The sequence below is a fragment of the Larus michahellis genome, chromosome 3 (assembly GCF_964199755.1).
Source record: "Larus michahellis chromosome 3, bLarMic1.1, whole genome shotgun sequence".
NCBI lineage: Eukaryota > Metazoa > Chordata > Aves > Charadriiformes > Laridae > Larus > Larus michahellis.
The window spans coordinates 82,819,469-82,843,704 of NC_133898.1; the positions used below are offsets into that span (position 1 = coordinate 82,819,469).

Here is a 24,236-nt window from a genome sequence, read left to right on the forward strand (position 1 = left end):
GTGAAAGAATGGGAGTGGAAGTCCTGCTGGTGAGGTCATTCCTATGGTGTGGAGACCTGTTTGGAGAAACAAATTGAATTGAAAGTTAAAAAGGGCATTTTGTGCTGGCAGAACAAGATGATGCAGGTGGATAGGTGGTCAGGTGGATCTGGGGATAGATAAGGGGCTGGGGAAAACTTGTTCAGGGTTTGCTGTACAAATAGAGTGCACCCCAGAGAGGAATACAAAGTAGAAAATTAAGCATGGCAACATGGAAAGAAAAAAAGACCTAGGAGATAGCCCAGGAAGATGCAGAACTCGGACAAAATGGAGGGATGATAGAGAAAGGATCAGACTTACAGAAAAAGACCTGAGAAGATGGATGCTCATGACAGCAGTGATTGTTACTGCTGAGGAACATGCACAGGTAAGCTCAGTGCACTTAAGAGGTGTGAAGGGCAGCACTGGTTTAGGCTTGACTGCTTCAGTTCATCATACTCTGTTCACTGATGATTCAACTTAGCCAATAAGTGAACTTTGATTATTCTCTTGGCTTAATCTTGGTTTGGCTTAATCTGTTCATCTCATGCATTATTCAAATGTAGTGTGCACCATGTTAAGTGTTCACGCTCTAATACAGCTTTGAGCTGTTAAAAAAACCCTGCTAAGTCACCCAGACTGTATAGTTCCGCTTTCAAGTTTTGCCTATAGAAATGTTAGCAGCCATACCAAGGATGAAGTTCTCCCTTTTCTAGCAAGTGGACTATACTCCTGAGACTGCAGAACCTCAGCACACCTGTGCTGCTGAAGTCTCCATGAAACCCACTCAGTCCACTCATTTTCTCTCTGATCCTGTTCACTGAGAATTTACCAAGCTTCCTGTGCCAGTAGATGCTCCATCAGTTCAAAATGCAGAGGAGATTGTAGAGCTGAGTGTTTCTGTCCATTTTATGGGCATATGAGATTTTTATTTGCAAGCATTTTTTGGAAACCTGGGAAACTACATGTAAATGTTTTTCTTCTAAAGAAGTTGTATCTGTTTGAAATTGAATACTTGAAATTTAACGGGTCTCTCAGGGTTGTAGACTGCCTGTACAATCTTCATTTCCATACACATGCATACTGATCGCTATATGGCTTATAATCGCTCTCCACCTCTCATCTCCTGTTGTTTTCTGTGAGACTTTTGTCTTCCTGCACAGGCTGGACATGTTTTAATTTCAGGGCTGTGTAGTGAAAAATCATTGTCCCGATGGATGGGAAATTAATGTACTTCAGGAAGTAGTGTAATTTAGACAGCTGAATACTGCCTTTGGGAATTGAATTCAGTTCTTCTCCCCTAGGGAATTCATTCATATGTGATACTAGGCAAGCTGAGTGTTAGAAAACCACCCATTTTATAGAGAGCAGCTCCAGAAAAATCCAGTGATCACCGTGAGTGTTCTGCTGAAGAGCTTGCTTGCTTGTACTTAGAATCAGCGAGAGCTCTGGGACTTTGAGTGTGCAAACGCCAAGCACTCTCTGAAGTCAAGTTCTAGGCCTCTCATTACTCTTTTTCTCTCCCACCCTCCAAAAAATGGATACTTCTGGCCATAGTATCTCTCTGACTTCTGTATGTGATCTATAAAATGATGATAATACAGTCTCTTTCTACAGGAAAATCTTGATGAAACAGTTTCTGAAGGAAAAATAGCTTATGGTAAAGACTGTATTTCATTATATTTAAAATTGTCCTCTTTGGACCCTTTTTGATATCTTCTCATTTTTGCTCTTGTAAACTTATATGTTTCGTCTTAATCTACAACTTGTATTTATTCTGGTCAAGGCATTAAAATAATGTTGTAACAAAATAGAATACATTATTAAAGGTATACTAGAAAACGATGGCAACCTTTTCTACATGTGGATTTTCAGACTTTACTCAGCGTTATCAAAGTTTAGATCTACTTAATTTTTCTGAACAAAGGAAAAAAAGTATCTCATCAGATATGCTTAAAGACATAATAGATATTGGTGAAGCAAGTTGTTTTCAACCTTTTTCACTCTTGTTTTCAAAAAGTAATTTAAAGATTTTTACAGGAATATTTCTCTTTAGTGAATTAAAGCATTGGTGCCATCAGCTGCATTTTTTTTGTCAACACAACGCTATCAATATGAGCTTCTCTTTCTGTTTTTCTCCATCTGTTGAACTTTTTTTTTTTTCCTTTTTCCTCTATGGTTTTCTCTTTTCCAATGACTTTTCATTCAACTGGAAGCTTCATGGTAATTGTGGTGATTGCTTGTCTATGGTGACATCCGTAACTGAGCTTTGTGCCGTGGGAACGCAGGGACTATATGATTTTCAGACTCAGCATTTGTAGCCATATATGTGAGCTGTTCCTGCTGCCAGATACTTAAGGACCACCACAAGAAGAGGGAGGGAAGGGTTTCAGGAACCACCCACAGTGTCTATATGCCTTTGCTTTAGGAAACATGGATATAATTAAGTCTCTCTTTTAACTGTGCTGAGAAAAAAATATTTCCATGAAAAATGTATTTATATATATGTGGATTGAATACGTACGTTGATTACCAACTGTTGAAAACATGATGTAAAGAACATTGTCAGAAGTAGAACAGGTTGAATAGTGACAGTAAAACACTGATAGTGAAAATGGTTTTTGTAAAATACTGTGTCAATATTACTTTGGACTGTTACGGACTGTGGGTAACTGTTTAGATACTGCATTTTATTTGAATTAGCTTATGAAGCTATTTATTCGAGTCTTTTGTTGTTTAAGTGCTCTAAAAAATAAAAGCTTGAGCAGTTGTTATCCCAACTCATACTTCCCTGTTTCTCTTCAGACTGGTCCTTCATTCAATTACGTATATATTATCCTCCTTAATGAATGCTGTACAACGCTCACCTTTCTGTATTGCTAAATGGTTTCACCTCAAACTGTTCATCAGAAGAAAACTGATGGATAAAAGTTAGAGGCTTTTTGTCATGGGCATTGTTAGACCAAAGGAAAGAGTGGCTTCTTCTCATAGTCTATCTGTTAACTCTTCAGACAGCAAGGCACGTTAGCTTGATTTGGTTTTTTTTGTCCTTAATCACTGCAGTGGAATTGTTGCAGAGAGTATAGCAGTTTGGAACCCATTTGTCAAAACGCATATCAAGCAATTTATACTTTACTATACTTTATAATGATCAGAAAGTGTGAGGAAAAGCAGTACCTCAAATTAGAACAAGCACTAAGAAGCCAGTGTAGTTCTATAGACTTTTGGCAATTACATTAATTATCTTGACTATAAAGGATACCCTGTTCCTCTAGAACAAGGATAACGGCTACCTTTATTAGTAGCAAACATCTTTAAGAATAATACAATGTTGAGAGAACCTTCAGAGAAGATGCTCTTTTTTCACCTTCCAGTACTCCTATTGCAGTACCATACAGTACTTTCTTCCAGAAAACTAGGTTAGAACGGCTGTAATATAACCCTCCCTAACTTTCTGTGTAAATGAGTATTTAGACACAACTGTGTAAAACAAGGTGTTTTCTCATTAGCTGAGTTTTCCTTTTTTTTTCTTGGTGCCTGTTTCGCCGCTTCACAGGTAGTGGTTGTGGTTACGTGGCAACAGAAATAGTAAGACCAAGTCATCACAGAAGGTGCATCACCTTGCGTTTAATACTGATGCATTTAACTTATTTCAATTTTTTTTTTTTCTTTGTTCTGATCCTCCTGTGTTGATATCAAGTTTGGGAAGCAGTGAAATTGTCCTTGTCGTGTTTGATAAATATTAAAATTAATATTTTCAAACACAAACTAATCTAGTAATCACTCTGTATTGCAGCCTACTGTAATATTAAGGCATGTTATTATTTGGGTTTTAGTTATTGCAATAATAAATTGCAATTTATCAGTTACACATCAGTTCATAAATGAAAGAAAGACACCTCAATCTGAAATTTTACTGTGGGTAAACCTATGCTGTGTATTAGTATGGTTTTTTTATTTATTATGTTTCCATAATTATTGTTTACTTAAATTCATGTAAAGGCTGAATACAATTGAAATAGAACTTGGGAGTTATGTGGTTGTATAGATAATACTTAGCTTGCTATCCCTGACCACCTAGAGTTACTGGGAATCCTTACTAGAAGATGTGTGATTTCATTTCAGTTTTCAGCCTTTTAAAGTAAACTTTGCAAGTTCTGCAATGTGAGCATATTAAACTGTGTTTAGAAGCAAGCTGGTCATTTAGCTTTTGGGCAATGTTCAGTTATTTCTGATCTTGATGTTAGCATCATGGAAGAGTGACACGTATTTTTCAGTTCTTTTTTTCAACTTGTGTTGACCCATCTTATTTTCTTTCATGTCAGTGGCTCTACAGCTGTTTCTTTTTCCTCCACCATGTTCCTTCAATACCTCTATTCTAATCATACATAACTCTTGCTATCCTTTGTTACTTTTTTAATAGCTGCCTTTGCATCCCTTAAAATGGGTTCTTCTGCTTTGCCTAAGCTCACCATAATTTAGATAACTATTTTTGTAGTTTTTCAAACCTTAATTTCCTAATAGAAATACATCTAGATCTTCAGGGAAAATAGTTAATCATTGTCACTTCTGCTTTGTTCTTTCTTCTTGCTTTCCATCCTTTTCTCCTGTGGTGTTCCATTATCTATACTTCAGTTTCTTTTGAGTTTTCCAACAACTTTTTGTACTGTTGTATATGAAAATCAAAAATATTTATATACCTAGAGACTATGTCTCTCTGTCAACATTCTTCCATTTCCCAGTTTAGATCTCTCGGTTTTCAGATGTCCTCCAAGAAGACTAATGCCCTGGTTACTCAGGGAAGACCAGAATAAAATTTTCCACTGTCCCCCTTTTCGTTCACCATTTTACACTCCTGAAATTGTACAAAGATCCTTTCCAGCCAACAGTCCAAAGTCCTAGTTTTACTTCTCATAGACTGCATCACGTAGTTTTAAATCTAAGCTCATGACAGATGTCTTTTTTTATTTTAATACGAAACACCCATTCATGAGGACTCCAGGGTTAGAATCAAATTATTCTGATTACTCATGCTGCAGCTTGTAAACTCGCTGTCTGATCTTTTTTTTCCTATGCTTGTGGATGCCACTTGCACAGACAAAAGTTGATCCTTTAATTGGACAGTTCTTGTGTGGTAAAGTGGAATTGTCAGCAGTAGTTCCAATTCCAGAAAATTAGTCAGTCTTTTAAACAACTTGAGAGTTATTACTATTTGTGAGAAGATATAGTGTATTATGGAGGAACAGGCTAAGGTGAAGCTTGATGTTGCCTGTGGTCTCTTAGACTGCATAGTTATAGTTTCTATCCAGGTAAGGAAGAGAAGGTGTTAAGATCACGTTGCCTGCAAAGATAGCATGCGGTCAGATACCTGATATGGTAGAACATGTTACTTATGGGGATTCTTCCCAAAACTGCTTAATAACAACACTAATTATCTGTGCCTGAAGGGAGATAGCACCATGACTATTTTTCCCTACCGTCTAATAACCTCTGTCTTACTGAGATGAGGTAGATTAGGCTACCTGCTTACAGCAACAACGTAATTTATGACAGATAAATAAAATTGTTATCTATCTGTTGCTGCTAGAGAGCTCATGCTGCATTTCCCCATGGTATTATGCATCTGATGATAGGTGTTCCTGTTGCCAATTAAGGGACCTTTGTTTCCAGAAGTAGTGATACCAGTTCTGAACTTCAGAGTTTATCAAATTTGAAAAATCCCATGTGAATAATTCGCAGCAATTTAAAAAAACAAAAATTTGTTTAGTAGACATTTATGAGGTTCCTGTAAAAGAACATCCTAATATTGTAAACAGTTCGTTTAGAAATGGTGACTCATCTTATTAGGAGAAGGGGATGAACACGCCATGAACTTACATAACTACAGAGCAACAACTGCAAGAGGAAACAGTGTCGAGTTCAACAGAATGCTTTGAAGAGGCAAAGGGTTAAAATGATAGAAAACAGAGTTGTTCTGGGGGAGGGAAAGACTTCTTTCCTCTTCCACACCAGAAATTTAAGACATTGTGCATAACGCAAAGATAAAAATTGTATAATGCAGCAGGAAACAGTTTTCTCCCACTGCTATCATGTCTAAACAACTCTGGATATAATTTTAATTTGCCAGTGTTGTTGAAGTCTTCATAAAACTTGTTTTGATTTTTGTCTCATGCTTCCTTGAAGACTCAAATGGTAAACATTTGGACATAATGACGCAAACAGTAGGCTATCAATCAATCCCAGTTTTCACAGCATTGTTGTTCATTCAGAAAAGCTGTGTGAACTGACCTCTTTCTGCAGCAATGTCATTAGTTCTTTCAGAAATAAAACAAGGATCAAAAAGACTTCCAGGATTTTTCTCTTAAGACTTGCTGTACTGAATGATTTTGTAAAATTAGGGACCAACTGTTTTCAATTAACTCTCAGCTTTTTTTAATGTATATTGTATGAGAGACTACATATTAATTGTTTTTGTTCTCCCCCAGTTTTCTAAGCATTGACTTCCAGTAAATTAGTCAAACAGAAAATTGAATTTAGATTAGATTTGTTGCATTGGCTCCTAATTTTGATGCAAGTGACAAATAGTGCAATAGAAGGAAGTAAATGCATGCAGTGTGAATGTCTTTGGATTGACACGAAACGTAACTGGGCTTGCCCTGTCTGAGGTCAGAATGAGCTGGACCTGGGGTTTACTGTGGGAGCCGCACAGCAAGGAGAGGAGCAGCACAGCACCATCCCTGTCCATGCTGCTCCGGTGGTGAGCAAACTCGGGAAGCTTTTGCTCCCCGTGTCTAGCTAGTAAGTCTGACTGCCTGTGCTCTCTACAGGCTGGTCTGTGCTTTTCAGTGCTATGGAGGTATAGTGTTGAAATGCTTTTTTTCCAGACCTCCTAAATTTAGAAATGTAACTAGCCCTGGTCAGTTTTAGGCAATTTATTAGCCATGCTATCATCCCACATGGATATGACAGTATTGTGAAGGGTTAGAGCTCTTGTAGTGTGCAGGCACTTTAAAAGATTATTAAAAGCTCACCAGTGGTATGAATTCTAGTGAACTGTCTCCTCTACTGTGAGAGTCATCTTGTGGTCTGAAGTTCAGTTTGGACCTGCTACTTGAGTTTTTCCACCCACCTTGTGTCCTTGACTCAGTGGTGCTCTCCATGTTAGAGGAGGTCATCGTGTACATCTCCTTTCAGGTGTGAGTCATTATTTGTGCCTGTTATCTTTTCCTAAGCAGGCCATCTGCTTGGATTATCATTCTGCATCTGCCTTTCATCGGTCTGACTTCCGACTTTTTGATTTTTTTTTTTTACACCCACACACACCTACCTGCCCCAGTTACTTTTTTTTTTTTAAGTTGAAGTGGAAAGATATTTTCTTCTGTGTTAAAATTGCATGCCTTTTCATTTAGTAGTTCTTTTTGATCAAAAGAGGTGGAAGTCCAGAGGTTAGAGAATTAATAGTCATGACTACAGAATTAATTAATATAGAATTAGTTTGTCATGACTACACAGAAAGGTGCAAATAATCTGAGAGTTAGTAGTGTGGCAGCTGTGCTGCTTATATGGCTTCTTGTTAGCAATCCTCATTTCTAAACAAGTTCTTAGCATATTCAGAGAGGACTTCTGTGTATAAAGAACGTTCTGGCTTGCTTTTAAAGAAAAGAAAAAAAAAAAAACCATGGTGGCGATCTGAGGCTGGTTGTGATCTTTCTGCATACAGTTTTTCAGGAAACAGCAAACATAACTTGGTTTTAAGGATTGCTCTGACTTTACCTCAATCGAGTATACGAGGATTATCTGTTTAGTAGCATGTGAGCTCCCTGCCCCTTTCCTAGTGGCAAATGGGATGAAATTTAACAAGTCCAAATACCGGACTCTGCACCTAGATGGAGTAATGCTGGGCACAAGTATAAATCGGGAGAGGAGTGGCTGGAGAGCAGCCCTACAGAAAGGGATCTGGAGGTGCTGGTCGACAGCAGGCTCAATGAGTCAGCAGTGTGCTGTGGTAGCCAAGAGGGCAACCCACATCTGGGGTGCGTCAAACACAGCATAACCATCTGGTCAAAAGAGGTGATTATCCCACTGTATTCAGCAATGGTGACGCCTCACCTTGAGTTCTGTGTACAGTTCTGGGCCCTACAATTTAAGAAGGATGTGAAGGTACGCTAATGTGTCCAGAGGAGGGCAACAAAGCTGGTGACAGAGCTGGAAGAAATGTCCTACGAGGAACCACTGAGGACTTCGGCCTTGTCTAGTTTGAAGAAAAAGAGGCTGAGGGGTAACCTTATTGCTCTCGGCAGCTTCCTGAGGAGGGGAAGTGGAGAGGGAGGTGCTGAGTGCTTCTCTGGTATCCAGTGATAGGACACATGGGCATGGCTCAAAGCTGTGCCAGGGGAAGTTTAGACTGGACATTAGGAAGCATTTCTTCACCAAGAAGGTGGTCAAACACTGGATCAGACTTCCTAGAGAGGAGGTCAATGCCCCAAGGCTGTCAGTTTTTAAGAGGCATTTGGACAATGCCCTTAAAGACATGTTTTAACTTTTGGTCAGCCCTGAATTGGTCAGGCAGTCTGACTAGATGATCATTGTCTTTCCTCTTCTATCCAGCAACTTCCCTAATATCACAAGAGTAATGTGCCTTTTCTTTTTTGTGACTTGAAAGTGGTTTCTGAGCATGCACATTCAAGAGGGTAGAATGTAGAAAGAGGTACAGAAAATAGGGAAATAGCACTGTTTCTCGGACAAGCCTTTGGAAATTTGTTCAGCTACAGCTAAATTTGTTCTGTCGGCCACCCAATAAGTTTTATTAGTATCAGGCTCCAGGCTATTCTCTTTAAATTTGTCAGAAGGCCAATGACTTTATTCAGGCACAACAAAGTTTAAGTCTATTATTAACAGTAATAGTATGAAATGGAGAAAGTAAAATCCTCCACAGAGCAAAATAACTTTTTCAAAATTTAGCTTATGCAGTTTGGAAATCACAAGCCAGCACTTCTAGAATTCTCTGCAGAAGAGAGGTGGGATTTTTCATCCTAGAGTGATCTGCTTCATGGGCTGCAGTAGAGCTTGCACTTCCTGGGCGTATCAGCATCATACTCACAAATCCCTGATGGAACGCTACAGATCTGACAATCTAGGCAGTCAAGAAAAGATTGCGGAAGATTACTAGAAATTGGGCAAGTTGTTGGGCAAGTAATCTGCTGTGTATATGAGTTTTAAGCAAACTGTTGCAATCAAAGCATCTTGACAAAATGCTTTGGTTGTGGTGAATTTTCAGTTTTAAAAGGAATATTTTTTTGTGTGTCTTAGGAGGAAACCTTAAGTCCTTTATGCACTTGTATGGACATTGCAGTGTATTCCCACAGAGTTTATCATTAGACAAAAGATGAGTGAAGAGAGACAAAAAGGAAGGAGAAATTAGAGGCACAGAGGGGTGATGTGGCTTGCACCTCGTCACACTGAGGTCAGTAGCAGAGTTAAGAGTTTGATTTTTCTTGGATCCTGACCTAAATCAGTCTGTTTCAGACCAAGGAGATCACAGAGGTCACTCAGTATGACTGAGCCATCAAAAACTTCACCAAAAAAACCCAAAACAAACCTTTCTCCTAGTTTCTCATATATCCTTGCTCACAGAAGCAACCGTTTTAGCAACAGCTAAAGAACACAAAGTATATAGACTTACGGGATAGTTTTTAAGGTTAGTTTCGTAGAAAATGTGAGAATGCTCCAAAATTCCTTTTTTCAGTAGGGGTCATCATCCTGTTAATGTTCATATGTTATATACGCAGCACTGCCACCTTTACTGCTGTAACTGGTGCAACTGTAACTGGAGACTTGAGTGGGTCTACCAAAGCTTTCAGGAGGCAGCAGTAAACCTCCGTGAAGACTTGCAATGTGAAATTCTCAACCAGGACGCTGCAGTGCACAACTTGATTTAGACATTGTGGTGTCAGTGTTTTTATTTATGCTAGTAAACAAAAGAGGGCTAGAACATGTTGTGTTTGTGCTGTATGACTATTAGCAGTTCTCTGGCATAATTTTGGTCTAGACCAATTAATACATTCCCAGAAAATCTGAGCACTGTTCTTGGATTAACGGTCTGGGGACTATGCTCAATAAGCAATATGGGGAGGAGATAATTTAGCTGAATAGGCATGAGCTGTTCTCTGGCACTTGCCCTGAGGTCCAGAGAGTGGGTTCTGGTCTTTAAATTAGGTATATGTACTGTATCTTTGGGGGGGGAGTAAAATAATTTCCGTCTTCCTTCTCTCTTGTGGTCCTTTTCTATTCTGCCTTGATGCATATAAGCATAACCTGATTTTCCCAGGATATAAACATCTTACAGGGCTAAAAAGAAGAGAACCTGCAAAACTAAAGGACCTACAGAAAATAATTAGGAGAAAAGTAGCAGCCTTACGAATAATGTAAAGCAGAGTAATCCACTGATAAACACTGTGTCCTACTCTCTTCTCTAAGGATTCAGCAGCACTTGTACAATAGTAGTTGTCCCCTTCTTGAATACCTCGTTTTAATCTGAGATTTTGCTAACTTCACAGGCAGTGGATAAATTGTACTTTCTATTTTATTTGGTACCTGTAGCGATTTGGAGAATATTTGTAAGAAAATAGAGGTAAAAATTTTCCTTGGTAAAAGCAAAAGAGGCTTGGCATGTGCACAGAGGTGCTATAGCCATTGAAGATTGGAATGCTTCTTGTGCTCCTTGCCCTTTTTCCTGATGCATCATCACCACACTTACACTGGCAAAATGCAGCGGGTGTCTACACTTCAGGAAACTTCGCTAAGTCCAGTATCTTAATGCAAAGTGTTACTCACTGGCAAAGAAGACAGATGTGTGGAACAGATACACAAATAGATGCCATTCTGCCACTTGTGATGTTGGGGATCAGTATCCTCAGATGGAAGAGTGGTTGCAAAGCTAGCTATCTTTAAAATTGTAAACTAATGCAGCGAAATTAGCTGTAACTTATTTCAGAGGTATGTACCTGCAGTATTTTGTCCACATAGCTGATGATTCCCAGTAACATTGCTAACTAATTAATGATACTAACTTAGCAAATACTGTTTGCAAATGCTGTATGTATGTGTTGTAAGTTCTATGGATCCACTTTTCTTCTGAAGTGGAAAAATACTTTCTGAACTAGTCAAACTCTTTAAAAATAAAGACTATGTGATAATCTATCAGCTTTGAAGCTAACACTTCATATTTTGGAATGGAAAAACTAAAATGAACTTCAGTTGAAAATTCACTTTCAATCTTAACTCTGAACAGGTAGCTTAAAAAAAAAAATTTAAGTTACTGTTCAGTGTAAAGAGCCCTTCAGGTATTCCATTTTTCCTTTATCTGCTCCTTCTGTTTTTTTCAAGACTAAATTATTTAATTTTACTTTGGTAGAAATCTCTAAATACTGTCATCTAGTAGCTGTTCAAAAGAACTTACAATACATGTACAGAAAAAGATATTTCATGTATGCAAACTCTGTTGCCTTCTCATTAAAGAACTTATTTTTCAATAAGTAAGGGCCCGGAAGAAGCTAATGTAAGTATTTTAGCAAGGGTTTGTATTTCTCTGATAAACAGCACTCCCCTTCTGTTTGTGATCACAGGATGAAAGCTCTCTAAGCTTGTATATGTACATTTTTACTGCTACATCATGTAGTGTGCTCTTAAGATTGAGATCTCATTCCCCAGGAAGCATTTCTGTCTAAGATTAATTGCCCTTTTAAAATCAGTGTTTGATGTATTCCTTTGGCTATATCCTGACTCACTTTAACCCTCTTTGACCTGACCCCACTGACTATTACCGCCATGGCTGAAGCAGAAATCCTTCAGCTTGATGTATGCAGTACAGACTTGAGCCTGTGGTTTTTCACATCGATGGATTCAATTAGCAGAGTTTTTACTGATCAACTTAGCAGAGGTTGAAGAATTTGTCAGACATGGAACAAAACTGTCCATACTTTGGGGTTAATTGAATATAGCACACCTCCATTTTCATGTATAGTTTGCTTGTGAAGTTATTTACTTCATTAAACGTCATAATAATATTGCTGGAAGTAGCATTTAAAAAAAGACAAACCCAGTTTGTTTTTCTCCAGTTAAATGGGGGAAGGTACAAAACACAAAATAGCAACCATTAAGCCTTTGATCTGTACATATCGCTTATCACTTTTCAGGCAAATGTTTTTAGACTGTAATTATGTCCGAATGTTCACTTTTGAATTTGATTTATTAAACTGGGCAGTTAAACTAAAAATTAGCATTATGAATTGATGAAAACAAACTAGCTGGTCTTTTCTGTATTGACAATGATTTTGCAACAACAGTAATCCGTCTTTGCTTTGCCTTGCTAGGAATAGTTCATCATTTGATTAGCTGAAAAGTTCATTATAAAAGATGGACGGCCGTTGGAATTGAAGAATATTTGCAGGCATGATGTGAATTATAGTAACTTGAAAATGAAATAAAATAGAGGTTGAAAGTTCAAGAATGCCATTAAAAACCTTTAAAAGTGTATGAATGTGCATATGCATAGGGAATATATAATAAAATTGTATAGAGAATTTGCTGTTTAATTGTTTGGCATAACAGTGTTTTGAAAACAATGACATTATAAAAGTTCTCACAAACTATCAGCAACAAGAGGTCTTTTGCAGCAAATTGATTTGCTTTATACAGTCTTTACAGAGAAAAATCTTTATCAGGTATTTCATTTTTTCAAGAACCATATCGATTGCATTTAGCTCCCTGGCTGTAGACAGAGAGCGCCTTAATTTCTGAAGGTCAGTTGTACACGGTTTAGAGGGAAGGGAAACCTCAAATCTAATATAGAGGGCATGGTGCAGGAAAGGGTTAACTTATTGTAAGTCAAGATGCCTGCTGTTTAAAAAAGCTACACAACTAAAAGTGATTTAACTTTCCCTCAACAATGGAAAACATAGCATGGATGAGTTGGGCTCAATTTGTCATGCACTCAAGTGCTTATCTCTTTAATGCACACCTTGCCTGTTCTTTGTATGTATGAATGTGTTGTGTGCTTGCTTGTCACAGCGAACAGCAGCATGATTTGCATTGAACTTTGCCACTTTGTTCACATGTGCATAGCCAAACTGAAACGATTTGCAGAAAATTGTTTTATAAGCTTCAGTTGCTAACCCCAGTCTTTTATAAACTAGCACAGGTTTATTGCTGGTTCAGGGCTGAGGCTAAGGCACTGACACTCAGGAAGAAGGGGTGTAACAGTATTTCCTGGGAGTTTCATCTTATAAAATTTCTTTCTCTTTTTTTTTTTTTTCCTTCCTGCCTGAAGCGAGACGTTTGATGGGAAGCATCTCAGGTTCAGTCATTGTAAGATCTACTAAAACCCTTTAATTACTAAAATGTTAGATGTTTAAGAAAAGTATTTTAGGGTTCTGTCATAAATTAGTTTGGGACTTATGACAACAACCCCATTAAAAAGCGCCTATGAAATATACAAGAATAAAAATAAAAAATAAAATGAAAAAAAAACCAACAAATGAACAAAGTTTAGTTAAGTAAAACTTTCATTTCCATTGTCCATCTGGTTTTTCATTGGGCTGCATGAACTCTTTTACGGAAGAAAAAATCCCCTTGGTTGTCTTAGATGACATTACCGTGGGTGTTAACTGTTTTGGACTACATGGAGAATTGTTAAAAATAGCCTGCTCAGGCAACCTAGATTTACTGGTGTTTGAAGCCAAATTTACTTTCTCTAAAAAATTTTTCAATGTACTTTCTGGCTGCTATGAGATGAGAGTGTAAATCAAGTTCTCATAAGCTGCTCCAAAGTGTAATAAACGTTTGCTTGAGGTGATTAGTTTAATCTCCATTTTTTGTTATGTTTCAGAAATGTGGCTATCTAATCTGAAGATAGACTTGAAGTAGAAGATGACAGGAAATAACAAGAGAGGAAAAATTGCATAGAGAAGAAAATCATTAATAAGGGAGATGCCAAGTATTTGATTTAATCTCAGTATTTAATGATACTTAATGTAGATGATAATGTTGTATATTCCTCTACTTTCACTCTGGGGACAGACAAAGCTAGGACTGTGCTGGCATATAATCTAGGGAATCTAATCATACTAAGATCTGTGACAAACTTTTTTACTCTCCTTAGTCACAGATGTCTAAACTCAGGTAGGAGATGTTTATACCACAAGACCATCATGTAGAGATCAGACAACTGGCCTGTGTCAAAACCATGTAAAGACATACAGCAGTAATTAAAGCCAAATCAGTGAATGTGGGCTTCATAGCAGGGTTGCAGTAGAGGAGTACTTGAGTTGTCTTGCCTGGAGTTATGCTTTTGTAGTCAAGTATTCTGCAAGAACAGACTTCACTGAGGTCGATACAGGTCTAGTTCTATCATAGCATTTTGGACTGAGAAGCAGTAGCTCTTATGAGGGGCTCTGGTAGGATGACATTAAGGTGCTGTAAGGGTGAAATTGAGACGAGATAGATGATGAAACACTCCAGGATGGAGAGACTTACATTTCGAAGTGTTTATTTTGGAGAAGAATTTAAAAAAAAAAAATCAAAGTAACAAGCTAGAAAAGATAGGTTAAGCACCCTTGTTCCCTTATCTGTAAGGGGTCGGTCAGTAAACCTATTAAAAAATAACATTTATTTTAAAAGAGATTTTTAATTAAAATATGAAGTTGTGGATTTTATTTACCGTTGTCTTTGGTGCCAGGAACTTGCCACAGTTAAAAGCTGTCTAGGATGTTTGTGTGGATATCAAGGATATCAAGAATATCCAGAGCTGAGAACACATATTTAGGAAAACTCTGACCTTCAGTTTGAGCAATTGATCTCATGTTACTACCAATGGTTAAAAATGAGAGATATTCTCATGTTGCTGCTAGTTAACCAGATGTACCTAATTGTTTATTTATATTCATATTGGGCAGTTGGATTATATCCAGGAACTGAAGTTCTTACTGTCCAAACCACATCTTGTGTTTGGAACAATGTTTATTCCAGATGCAGAATCAATTTGAGGGACAAGACTCGTCCTAAGTGTTGTACTGACTATGTATTTCTGTGTGCGAGTTCTTTACCTGAAATCAGCATCAGTGGCTTTCCCCAGGGCTGGCAAGTTATGGAGGCAGGAAGGAAAAATCATTCCCGCGCTTTTGTGTCACATACCAGCCTCTACATTTTCGAGGTCAGAGGAATCTTTTGTTGTGGCAGGGCTATTTTAGAGTCGGCTTTGCAGAATTTTTTATGTTTTCTTGGTCAGAGGATACTGAACAGATATCTTGCTGATTGTGATCCAGTGTATCATCTGTGTTTCTGTTTAAACTGCTAATTATTCCAAGTTAGGGGAGAGGAAGGGAATAAGGATTTTGGTAGTTTATGTGCAAGTCAAGTGAGGTGCGGTGAAAAATATGTTAAGATTGCTATGGAAAATGAGCCACTTCTGGCAATGGAGTCTACTACTGTGACAAGCAGGGTGCTTTTTGCAATAGGGTGGAATTTGTAGAAAAATAAGGAAAGCCTGGGATATGACGACTGAAAGAAGCTACTGTGAAGCTTCTGAAAACTCATACTAAGATTTTACTCCTATTTTAAAAATTTTAACTAAAAAATCCCTGCTCTATACAATGTGTAGTAACCATAGACCTTTCTTAAATAAAAAATATTTTGTATTGGTAAAGAGAACTGAAGCATTCACTGTCTGAAGTACTTGTGCTGAGTTAATTCAAAGAGCAAGTGATCATTTGGCCAAGAGATTTGACCAAGCTCAACTTTTTTTGTATGCGCTTCCTATAAAATTGCATAGGTATTGAGCAGTTGCTAGTACTCAGCTGAGTAGGTAAGATTTGCTTAAAGTACAAGTTTGTTTTTCTATTTGAGACCTCTATATTGAGCTCATCATTACTGTGGAATCAGAACATCTTGTCATATTTCTGTACTTTGGTGGCTATTACACATACACATGCCAGAAACTGATTGCAGCAATGTTCCAATTAGATTTGAGTTTATGAATGGAAAAGCATAAAATAATATGTTTTAACTTCTAATATTTTTTAAAGAGACACTTAAGAAAAGCAAAGCATGAATATTTGATATATAGATGTGTTGAATTAATTCTGTAGCTAAGCTTGCTCACTAAGCAAAAAAATATTTTGCCATAAATTAAAAAAGATATGGTAACTGGCTAAAGTAATTATTACAAAAGTGATGTGAAAATGTTTATGGATATTTTATGAGCACATGATTTTTGTAGCACATACAACGAAAATAATTCGAAGCTTGGTTTTTTTGTAAATGATAGCCAGTCATTGCCAATTTTAATATCAGACATTGGAGTTGTTTTCAGTTTTGGACAGGCTGCTGTTGAAGAACTAGATGCTATTGATTAATTTCAGCACTAGCAGTTGAAAGATCCCTGTATAAAATTGAACCATTACTGACAATATTGAGGTTTGGGATTTTTTAGAGATGTTACCTACTTAAAAGTGTGAAAAGTGATGTACATTGATCAAGTGCTTGTTTATTTATATTCTACTACTGGTGCAGAAGTCACTGGAGAACTTCTTTAGACCATGAGGCTTGTGTGGGGCTCTCTCTTCTATGTCCTGTAATGTCCAACCTGAGGTGCCTACAGAGGGGTAGGATAATTTCAGATACGGTCCGCTTCTTTTTTACCACCTGTGATTACAGGTTAGACCATAGTCTTTGAATTTGCTTGCTAATACGGTGTAGTCTTTTGTAAATAATTGCGCATAGTTTCATATGCAATCCGCTGTGCTAGACCAGAAGTCTAGCTTTCAAGAAGGAAATTTTCACCTTTGCTTGCCAGGGATTTAGCCCCACCCAGCTTTGACTTTAGGCTTTAAAAATTGAGTCAGCAATATGTCAGTAATGAACTTGGTGGCTGCATCTACACGTGAAGCACATTACTGAAAGCTGTGTATCTGTAATTTCCTAAGAGATCCTTAAGAGATAGATGAAAATCTTCCTGGTGAAGATACTGACATGTCTCTTCAGATTCAGAGATGTCCGAGGCACCAGCTGCTGAGCGCACATGCTGTCAAGGAGTGCTCTGGCAGCTTCAAGGCACATGAACCTAAAGGCCTCTTCTGCCTGGCAATCGGAGGAGCAGGAGATGTGGAAAGGAAAGCAGCCCACCACAGCCACAGAAGGAGGACTCTTCTTCTTGTGATGCTGACCCAAGATGAGTTTTCCTACAGTGTGATATAACTAATTGTCAGGAATACCTTTAGTATCATCTAATCCAGAACATACGATGTATTCTGAAGACAAGCAAGCAAAACGTTTATGAACCACTTCACAGCTGAAAAAAGATGGAAACTAGGTCTGTTACATCATTTGTAAGGCTGCTACTGCATGACACTTGCCGTGGTTATGTTTACACTTTTTAGTGTCCTTGTTCAATATAGTCCTGAGGCCTTGTATCATGCAAGAAGTTCATTGTTTGCTCCTAGTTTGTAGCACAAGGTTTTATTTCCCTTTTTAGGGTTTTAAAGACAATTTTCTAAGTGGTGCTGCCCTGGATAAGAAGCTGTGGTTTCTGCATTGTCCGTTTTGATGACTACAGGCAGATTCTGGGACTTGCTATGCAGAGGACTTGTATACAGAGGATTTTTAATTGAAGTACTCCAGGGAAATTTTTGCTAGATCCTGAATATCTTGTATTGTCTGTCAGTGAAAGAATTTAAGCCAGCTAAACTGTCCTGACAGGTGATTGCTAGAGGTCACAAATCAGAAGGTGTTTCATCCCACTGAGGAATTTTAAGTGGCGCATCACAGATGTAGTCTGGCTAGAGAAGGTGATCTTGTGTAGGTGAAAGGAAGGATGCAGCTGCAACATTGGTGAGTATTGTGATGCTAATCTGAGTGAGAAATGTCTGAAATGCTTACTTTTGCCAGAAGTAATGCCCTGTCAGTAGGCACTTGAATCGGTCTCAAAAACAGTCGTCTTTTCCCTCCATCTTTAATTCTTCCTTTCTAAACACAAAAATAATTCAGTAGAAAAATGTATTTAGATTGCATCAGGGGTATGTGTAACACTCTGGTGCTGAATAAGCTAATTAATTAGTTTCCTATTATTGAGTGTTTTACTTTGCAAGCAATAACTCACATAGCTAAAGGAAATAAAAAAAAAAAACTTACCGTGTGATATGATGACGTACACATGTTCCTACCATCTCTGAAGACTACAGATTTTTCTCTTCTTTGTTCTTTCTCTGTATCTCACTGATTCTTGAACACTGAGGGTTTTGAGAGGAAGCTTGGGATTAGCAACAGCAAATATTGTAGTAGGGCATTCTCCATAAAGAAGGGAGAGTGGGCACAAGCTGCCTCAGGTTGAGGAGGGCTTTGAGCCGCTGCCTCAAGGACTCTGTTGAGATGCAACAGCCACTGTCTCTGGCTTCCTTCCAGCAGATGCCTATCTGCAAAAGAGTCCTTTGTCAGTACTTTCTTTGGCTGGATCAAAGTGGTTTCCTGATCAGGAACGCCGAGGTACCCCATAGATGATAGAGAAGCAGACCTCTTCTTGAATCCTTCACTTCAGAGCTGCCTGCTCCTCTCCATTTGCTGTACAGAGTTGGACAACTCTTTTGACTTTATGTGGTATGATTTATTAGCCTGGGTTGGGTACCTACTTTAAGCGTTGCTGTCTTTGACTTAGTGTCTAAATTAAGTGATCTGAAATGTTGCAAATATGTCTTAGTACACAACATGTAAGCACAGTTGTCTGCCTTTTGAAGATGGAATATTGTTAAATTTTACCAAAAAGCTTTATAATCTGTGCTTATCACTTCCCACTAGTGATTTCTGGGGGATATGGTGCCTTCTATATTCATGGATTTCCACCAGGAAAGTGAAGAAAAATTATTTAATCCTGGGACATTCACTCAGATAGGAGATGACTTCATTGGTCTTGAGGCTTTTTTTTTGTAAATGCCAAAACAATATTTATTATTTGTGCATGACTTCAGTAATATAAAAATACTCTGATTTTATAGTTACTATGTACACACTATAAAAAACTTCCTATGAAACATGTATTGCTATGCTTTTATTTTTCCAATATTTCCACTTTATCTTCTTCCTGAGAATTATATGCAACAAAGTACAAGAAACTGTCTTCAGGTCATATGATAGCTAACATGTAACTCAGTTCTATCATGATTTTAAAAGGAAAAAAGTCAGTGAGATGACTGTAAAATTTGATCTTGATTTTGACGAAATCCTATTTTTTACTACATAACTGAAGATGGTAACATGGGTACTGACAGTAATGATATTATCAGGCCTGGACCCCATGTGCTGCAGGTGAGCAGAGTTATTTGCCCTAGTTTTTATAGGCCTCATCCAAGGACATGGCAGTAATCTCTTGTGTAATTAAGTCATTTAAATCTTACGCCATTCATTTACGTTTATGTTGTGTTTAGCAACTTACACACTTTTACAGAGGCACTTCGTCAGTGTAAAAAGACTTTTTGTTACCGTAGAATATGGGCTGGAGAAGAGGAGGACACCACTTAGTGTGTCAAAATGCGTACAAAATAAGCTACAACTCTCTTAAGACTATAAACAGTAACGGAGGGAAAAATATTATGTAAATCTATTATATCTATAAACCAGGTGGATGAAGCTTTCATGTTAGCTAGCAAATCATCAAGAACCCAGATCACAGTGGTAATGGTGGATATGAATTAGAGAGCTGTTGAGAAAACAAGAATATTTTCCAGTAATTTTTTTAGTGTGTTTGTTGGCAATTTTTTGCTACATAAAGCGGAGGAGCTATCTATAGGAGAGAGAGGCTGTATGTGATTCAAAATGGGGAAGTTACTGAAAACATGAAAGTTGAGGAAAGTTTGGGTAAATGTGACTTAAGTGAGAGTTTATGGTCCCTAGTAACAAAAGGAGGGGAGAATGCTGAAGTAAAAACAATGGATTTTGTGAAAGAAGGCTACAGTAAATACAGAATTGGTAGATAAGATCTCTTCAGTCAAGCCTCAAGGGGAAAAGGAATTAAGGAGAAGTGATGCTTTGTCAGAGATAATACTAAGGCACAAACAATGCTAATGCAGAGATTTAGACTTTAATTAAACCGTAAATTCTTCATTGACCTCTGAGACTTTCTCAGTTTGCTGAGGAACAGAATAAAAGATTTGTATAAGAAAGGGACAAAGTTGGGTAGGGAGCAGGGAACAGGGACACTCAGATTAACTGCATTTCATTTTTAAGTAAGAGGCATCAAGTTAGTACGCACCTGCACATACATCCAAAAATGTTCTGTCCTACAGTAAAAGAGTCAAAGTGTTTATCATTTATAAGCCTTTCCTCCAATGACACGAAAATGATAATGAGGTTCTAAAGCTTTTAATCTATTTTTTGTACAAGTTTTTGCTAAGAAGAGTCGGCTACGTGGAGATGGATAACACAGTACTAATGCCACAACAGTGTTCTGCCATCTGTCTGTGTATGCAAATTAGTTGTTTCTGAAAACTAAATAATATTATGAAATGTAAATAAATGTCACCAACTCTGTAGCCAATTTATGGAATACCATAGGTAGATTTTAATTTGAAAGTGTTAAATACGTATATTTGGAAGTTACTTTAATATTAAAAATATTTAGAGGTTCCCTAACTTCTCGGTATAAAAACTCGGTTTCTGAGATCTTTTCTTTTGGAGTTTATACTCTTGACGATCTGACTGGCAATGTTTCAGCTCAGTAAATACGTGCTTTGCTTGGATATAGCAGAAGTTTATTTTTAAATGATGTGCTGCATTTTTCGGACCTGTCTGCAATAAAACCAGAAACCAGCAATTGTTTGTGCATAATTTACTGTGATAATGTGCATACTATGCTATTTAGAAAATCAAGTTTTATATTTAATCAAGAACTCGTACACAATATGATACCATATGTAGATAATATGTAACTAATGTATAATGCTTTATTTTAGGCAAACATAACTGACTGCTTCTGCAGGAAGAATTATTACTAGCCTAAAGTCAACAGCATATTCAAGGATGATTCTTCCTCATCTAATTTAGACAGTGCTGGCATAGATACCCGGGTATAATACAAACTTCTTCAGGCAGCTGTCAAATCATTTTGATTACCAGACAAACAAGATTTTATCTACGTTATAAAATAGGAAATATGCTACAACCGGGGGAGCTGAATGAAAGAGCCAGTCATGGTACCTTCACCTCTAGATTCTGCTCTCTTCCGTGCAACTCCTGGGCAGCGCGGTGGTTTGTTCTGTAATATAGACAGTTGTGGGGGGATAAAATGCCGATTAGAGAAGGCAGTGATATTTCTGAGCACTGAATGTGGATTTCACTGTGGTAGGTCCATGTGTGAATGCCAGAGTATGGTATAAAAACAGTAAAACTTCACTGCCTGCTTTCCCCCCCCCAGCCATTATTTGGAGCATATTTCAGATGCTCTTCTCATCTCAAGGCTCTGAAATAAATTTTCATTTTTGTTTTTTTTAGTTCATTTCATGACAGTTATGTCAGTTGCTTTAGCTGGTTCCCATCATTTGAATCAAAGGATCAAAGTACTTGCATCCTCCGGGACAAGTATAAATAAAAAGAATTGAAATATTCTTAGAAAATATTCTTGTCATACTGGGAATCATTTGCTAACTTAGCTTTTCCAAGAGATGAAACTAAGTGAGAAAAAGCCTGGTGCCAGCTCGGCTTTCTGAGTAACTCTGAGGTATTGCTAAAGACTTCAGTAAATTATTCTTAGCATGACAAAATTACTTCAGGAATATTACATATATTATATGTGTGACATGTTACATATAGTCCAGGTCTTTCAGAAGATCACAGTATTAACAATACAACTTTACTAGTATGTTTTAGGAAGCTTAACATCTTAAGCATGATCTGTGTAAAATTCATATGGCTTGTGGCCGGTGAGATGGATATGCCGTAACTGCGGTGACACCCAGCTGTGATCACTGGAGGAAAAAAACCTCGTAACTAATAAAGAAAAGAAGAGTGGCACTTTCATTAAGTTTCATTTTAACCCAGTATTTTCTTGGAATTAATTTTAACTCATAGTTTCTGTTTTAGATGATAGAAATCTCAGCTTTCTCCATGCCAATATTTCCTGCTTTTCGTTCTGTTAAATGTTAAACTCTGTAACACCAATTAAATCTACTGTAAATTAAGTATAAGTAAATGTTTAATCTTTCTGTGAACTTTGAATGGTGTACTAGTGGTTTCTCTTTTTCTTTGAATTAGATGGAGAGCAGAAGACTCAAGTGATGATTCATGGAATTGAGCCAATGCTGGAAACACCCATACAGTGGCTAAGTGAACATATGAGCTATCCAGATAATTTTCTCCACATTAGTATCATTCCCCGACCTACAGATTGAAACTCAGCTATATGGGTACGAGGATCCTTCTCAAGCTGGAATTATAAGGGCATGTCAACTGCTTGCTTCTGTCAGTCTTGACGGAGGCAGCCTGACCAGGAAAAAAAAAAAAAAAAAACCAACAAAAACTGAAACAAAACAAGAAGTCCTCACTGCTGCAAGCCAAACAGGAAGAGAGATCCTATCATCAGATAAGGGCAATTGGGCTGATCTTATTTTGCATCACCGCTGCTTTTCTTCACCGCTGTAATTAAATCAGTTGCAATATGAAAGAATTTACAGGACCTCTGCAAGTCTGCTGTTTTCTTGTAAAATATAATGAAGCTGAAACTGTCAGCCGGAGAGCAAATGGAAATATGCCACTTGATTGTATTTCTGATTAACAAATAAACAGGGCTGTTTCCTAAAGCGGTAGTGTTTCAACTTTGAGAGTGGAAACATTGGTTTAATTTTCTAGAAAGTTAGACACTGAGAGATTCAGTTACCAATGGCTTTCTGTAAAAGATCAAATTACTGTAAACCCATCTTTCCTTAATGAGAAGTTCATGTTTACAGTATGTGTATTGGTATGCAAATGATCTTTTAACTTTGATAACAAGCAGTGAGAGATTTTAGAGTAAACCCATGAGCATGTTTTGTCATTTAAAAACATGCACAACTTAATAATTTACAAATACTTTCGATTTGTATGCTGTCACTGAATACTACAGTATGTTTATTATTCAAACCAGTTTTCATAGACTAGCAATGATGTAGGATAATTTGTCTCAGGATTTGTCACGGCATTTCTTTGTGCTCATCTAATTTCTTTTTTCTGTAAGAGTATTTTCTTAATTTAGTTTAAAAAGGTTTTTAAAAAAAAAAAGTAAACGGATGTTGCAAACTATTGTATCCTGCTGTTTATTCCCATAGACTAGAAAACAGTTAAATCATAGAATGATGAACAGATGTATTGCTTTTTAATAATTTTGAATTTTGGAAGGCTAAAGCTTTTCCAAGCTAATACTTCCTTAGATCTTAGTTTAGTGTTCTACTGTGGTGCCTGAGCAATCAGTCTGAAATTTGGAAGCTTCTAATCTCATCACACAGATTTTTTTATATTTTTTTTTTTTCCCCTGAGTTTAGCAGATGTATTTTTAGGTTATTGAATTGCTTTGGTTTCTAAATGTTTGTTACCATTGCAGCTGCTACTAGGACTTTACCTTTTTTTTTGTGTTATGCCGAATTCATCAGTGTGCCATAATCCTTTGTCTGCAGTTTGTGGTGGTTTGTGGCACAAGACTATGTTTATAGTAGACATATTATCAAATATGTCAAATATTATCAAATATAAAGAAAGCATGATATTTTTCTTTCAAATATAGTAGCCGTTGAAGTTCCTACTCGAAGTCTTGGCTTGCGAATGTCCTGGTAACTCCCAGTGCTGTTACTGATACTTACCTGTATCTGAAAAAGAAGAAAATGAAAATCAATCAAACAAACAAAAACCTCTTTGAGAAGCAAGAGGGGAAGGATCTCCTTGGGTGAGGATAGAATTGAGGCTAAAAAGCCCTGAGGGCAGAAGAAGTCAGTAGAACAAATTAGATCGTGTTTTAAATGTAAATGAGGAAATAGCATTAAGGAAATGGAAGGGTAAAGGTAATACTAAAATAAAGCTATCCTGTATTCTGCTGGTCATGAAGAATTTTTAAAACGAAACAAACCGTGCTGAAATATAATATTCTTATAGTGGGATGATTTTGTTGAGTTATTCTAATTTCCAGTTCTGTTTAGAATTTTTGTTACAGTGTT

General features: G+C 37.3%; 1 protein-coding gene across 6 annotated transcripts in view; it reads left to right on the plus strand.

Annotated features, from left to right (window-relative positions):
* Positions 1-22,853, plus strand: part of ATG5 (autophagy related 5) — an 81,279-nt gene extending 58,426 nt beyond the window's left edge. For all 6 annotated transcript variants that reach the window (XM_074581021.1, XM_074581020.1, XM_074581024.1 and 3 more), the window contains one exon: positions 22,309-22,853. In XM_074581021.1, coding sequence (XP_074437122.1) covers positions 22,309-22,445 — 137 coding nt within the window. In that variant the 3' untranslated portion in view covers positions 22,446-22,853. The remainder of the gene's footprint in view (positions 1-22,308) is intronic.
* Positions 22,854-24,236: the final 1,383 nt, after the last annotated feature.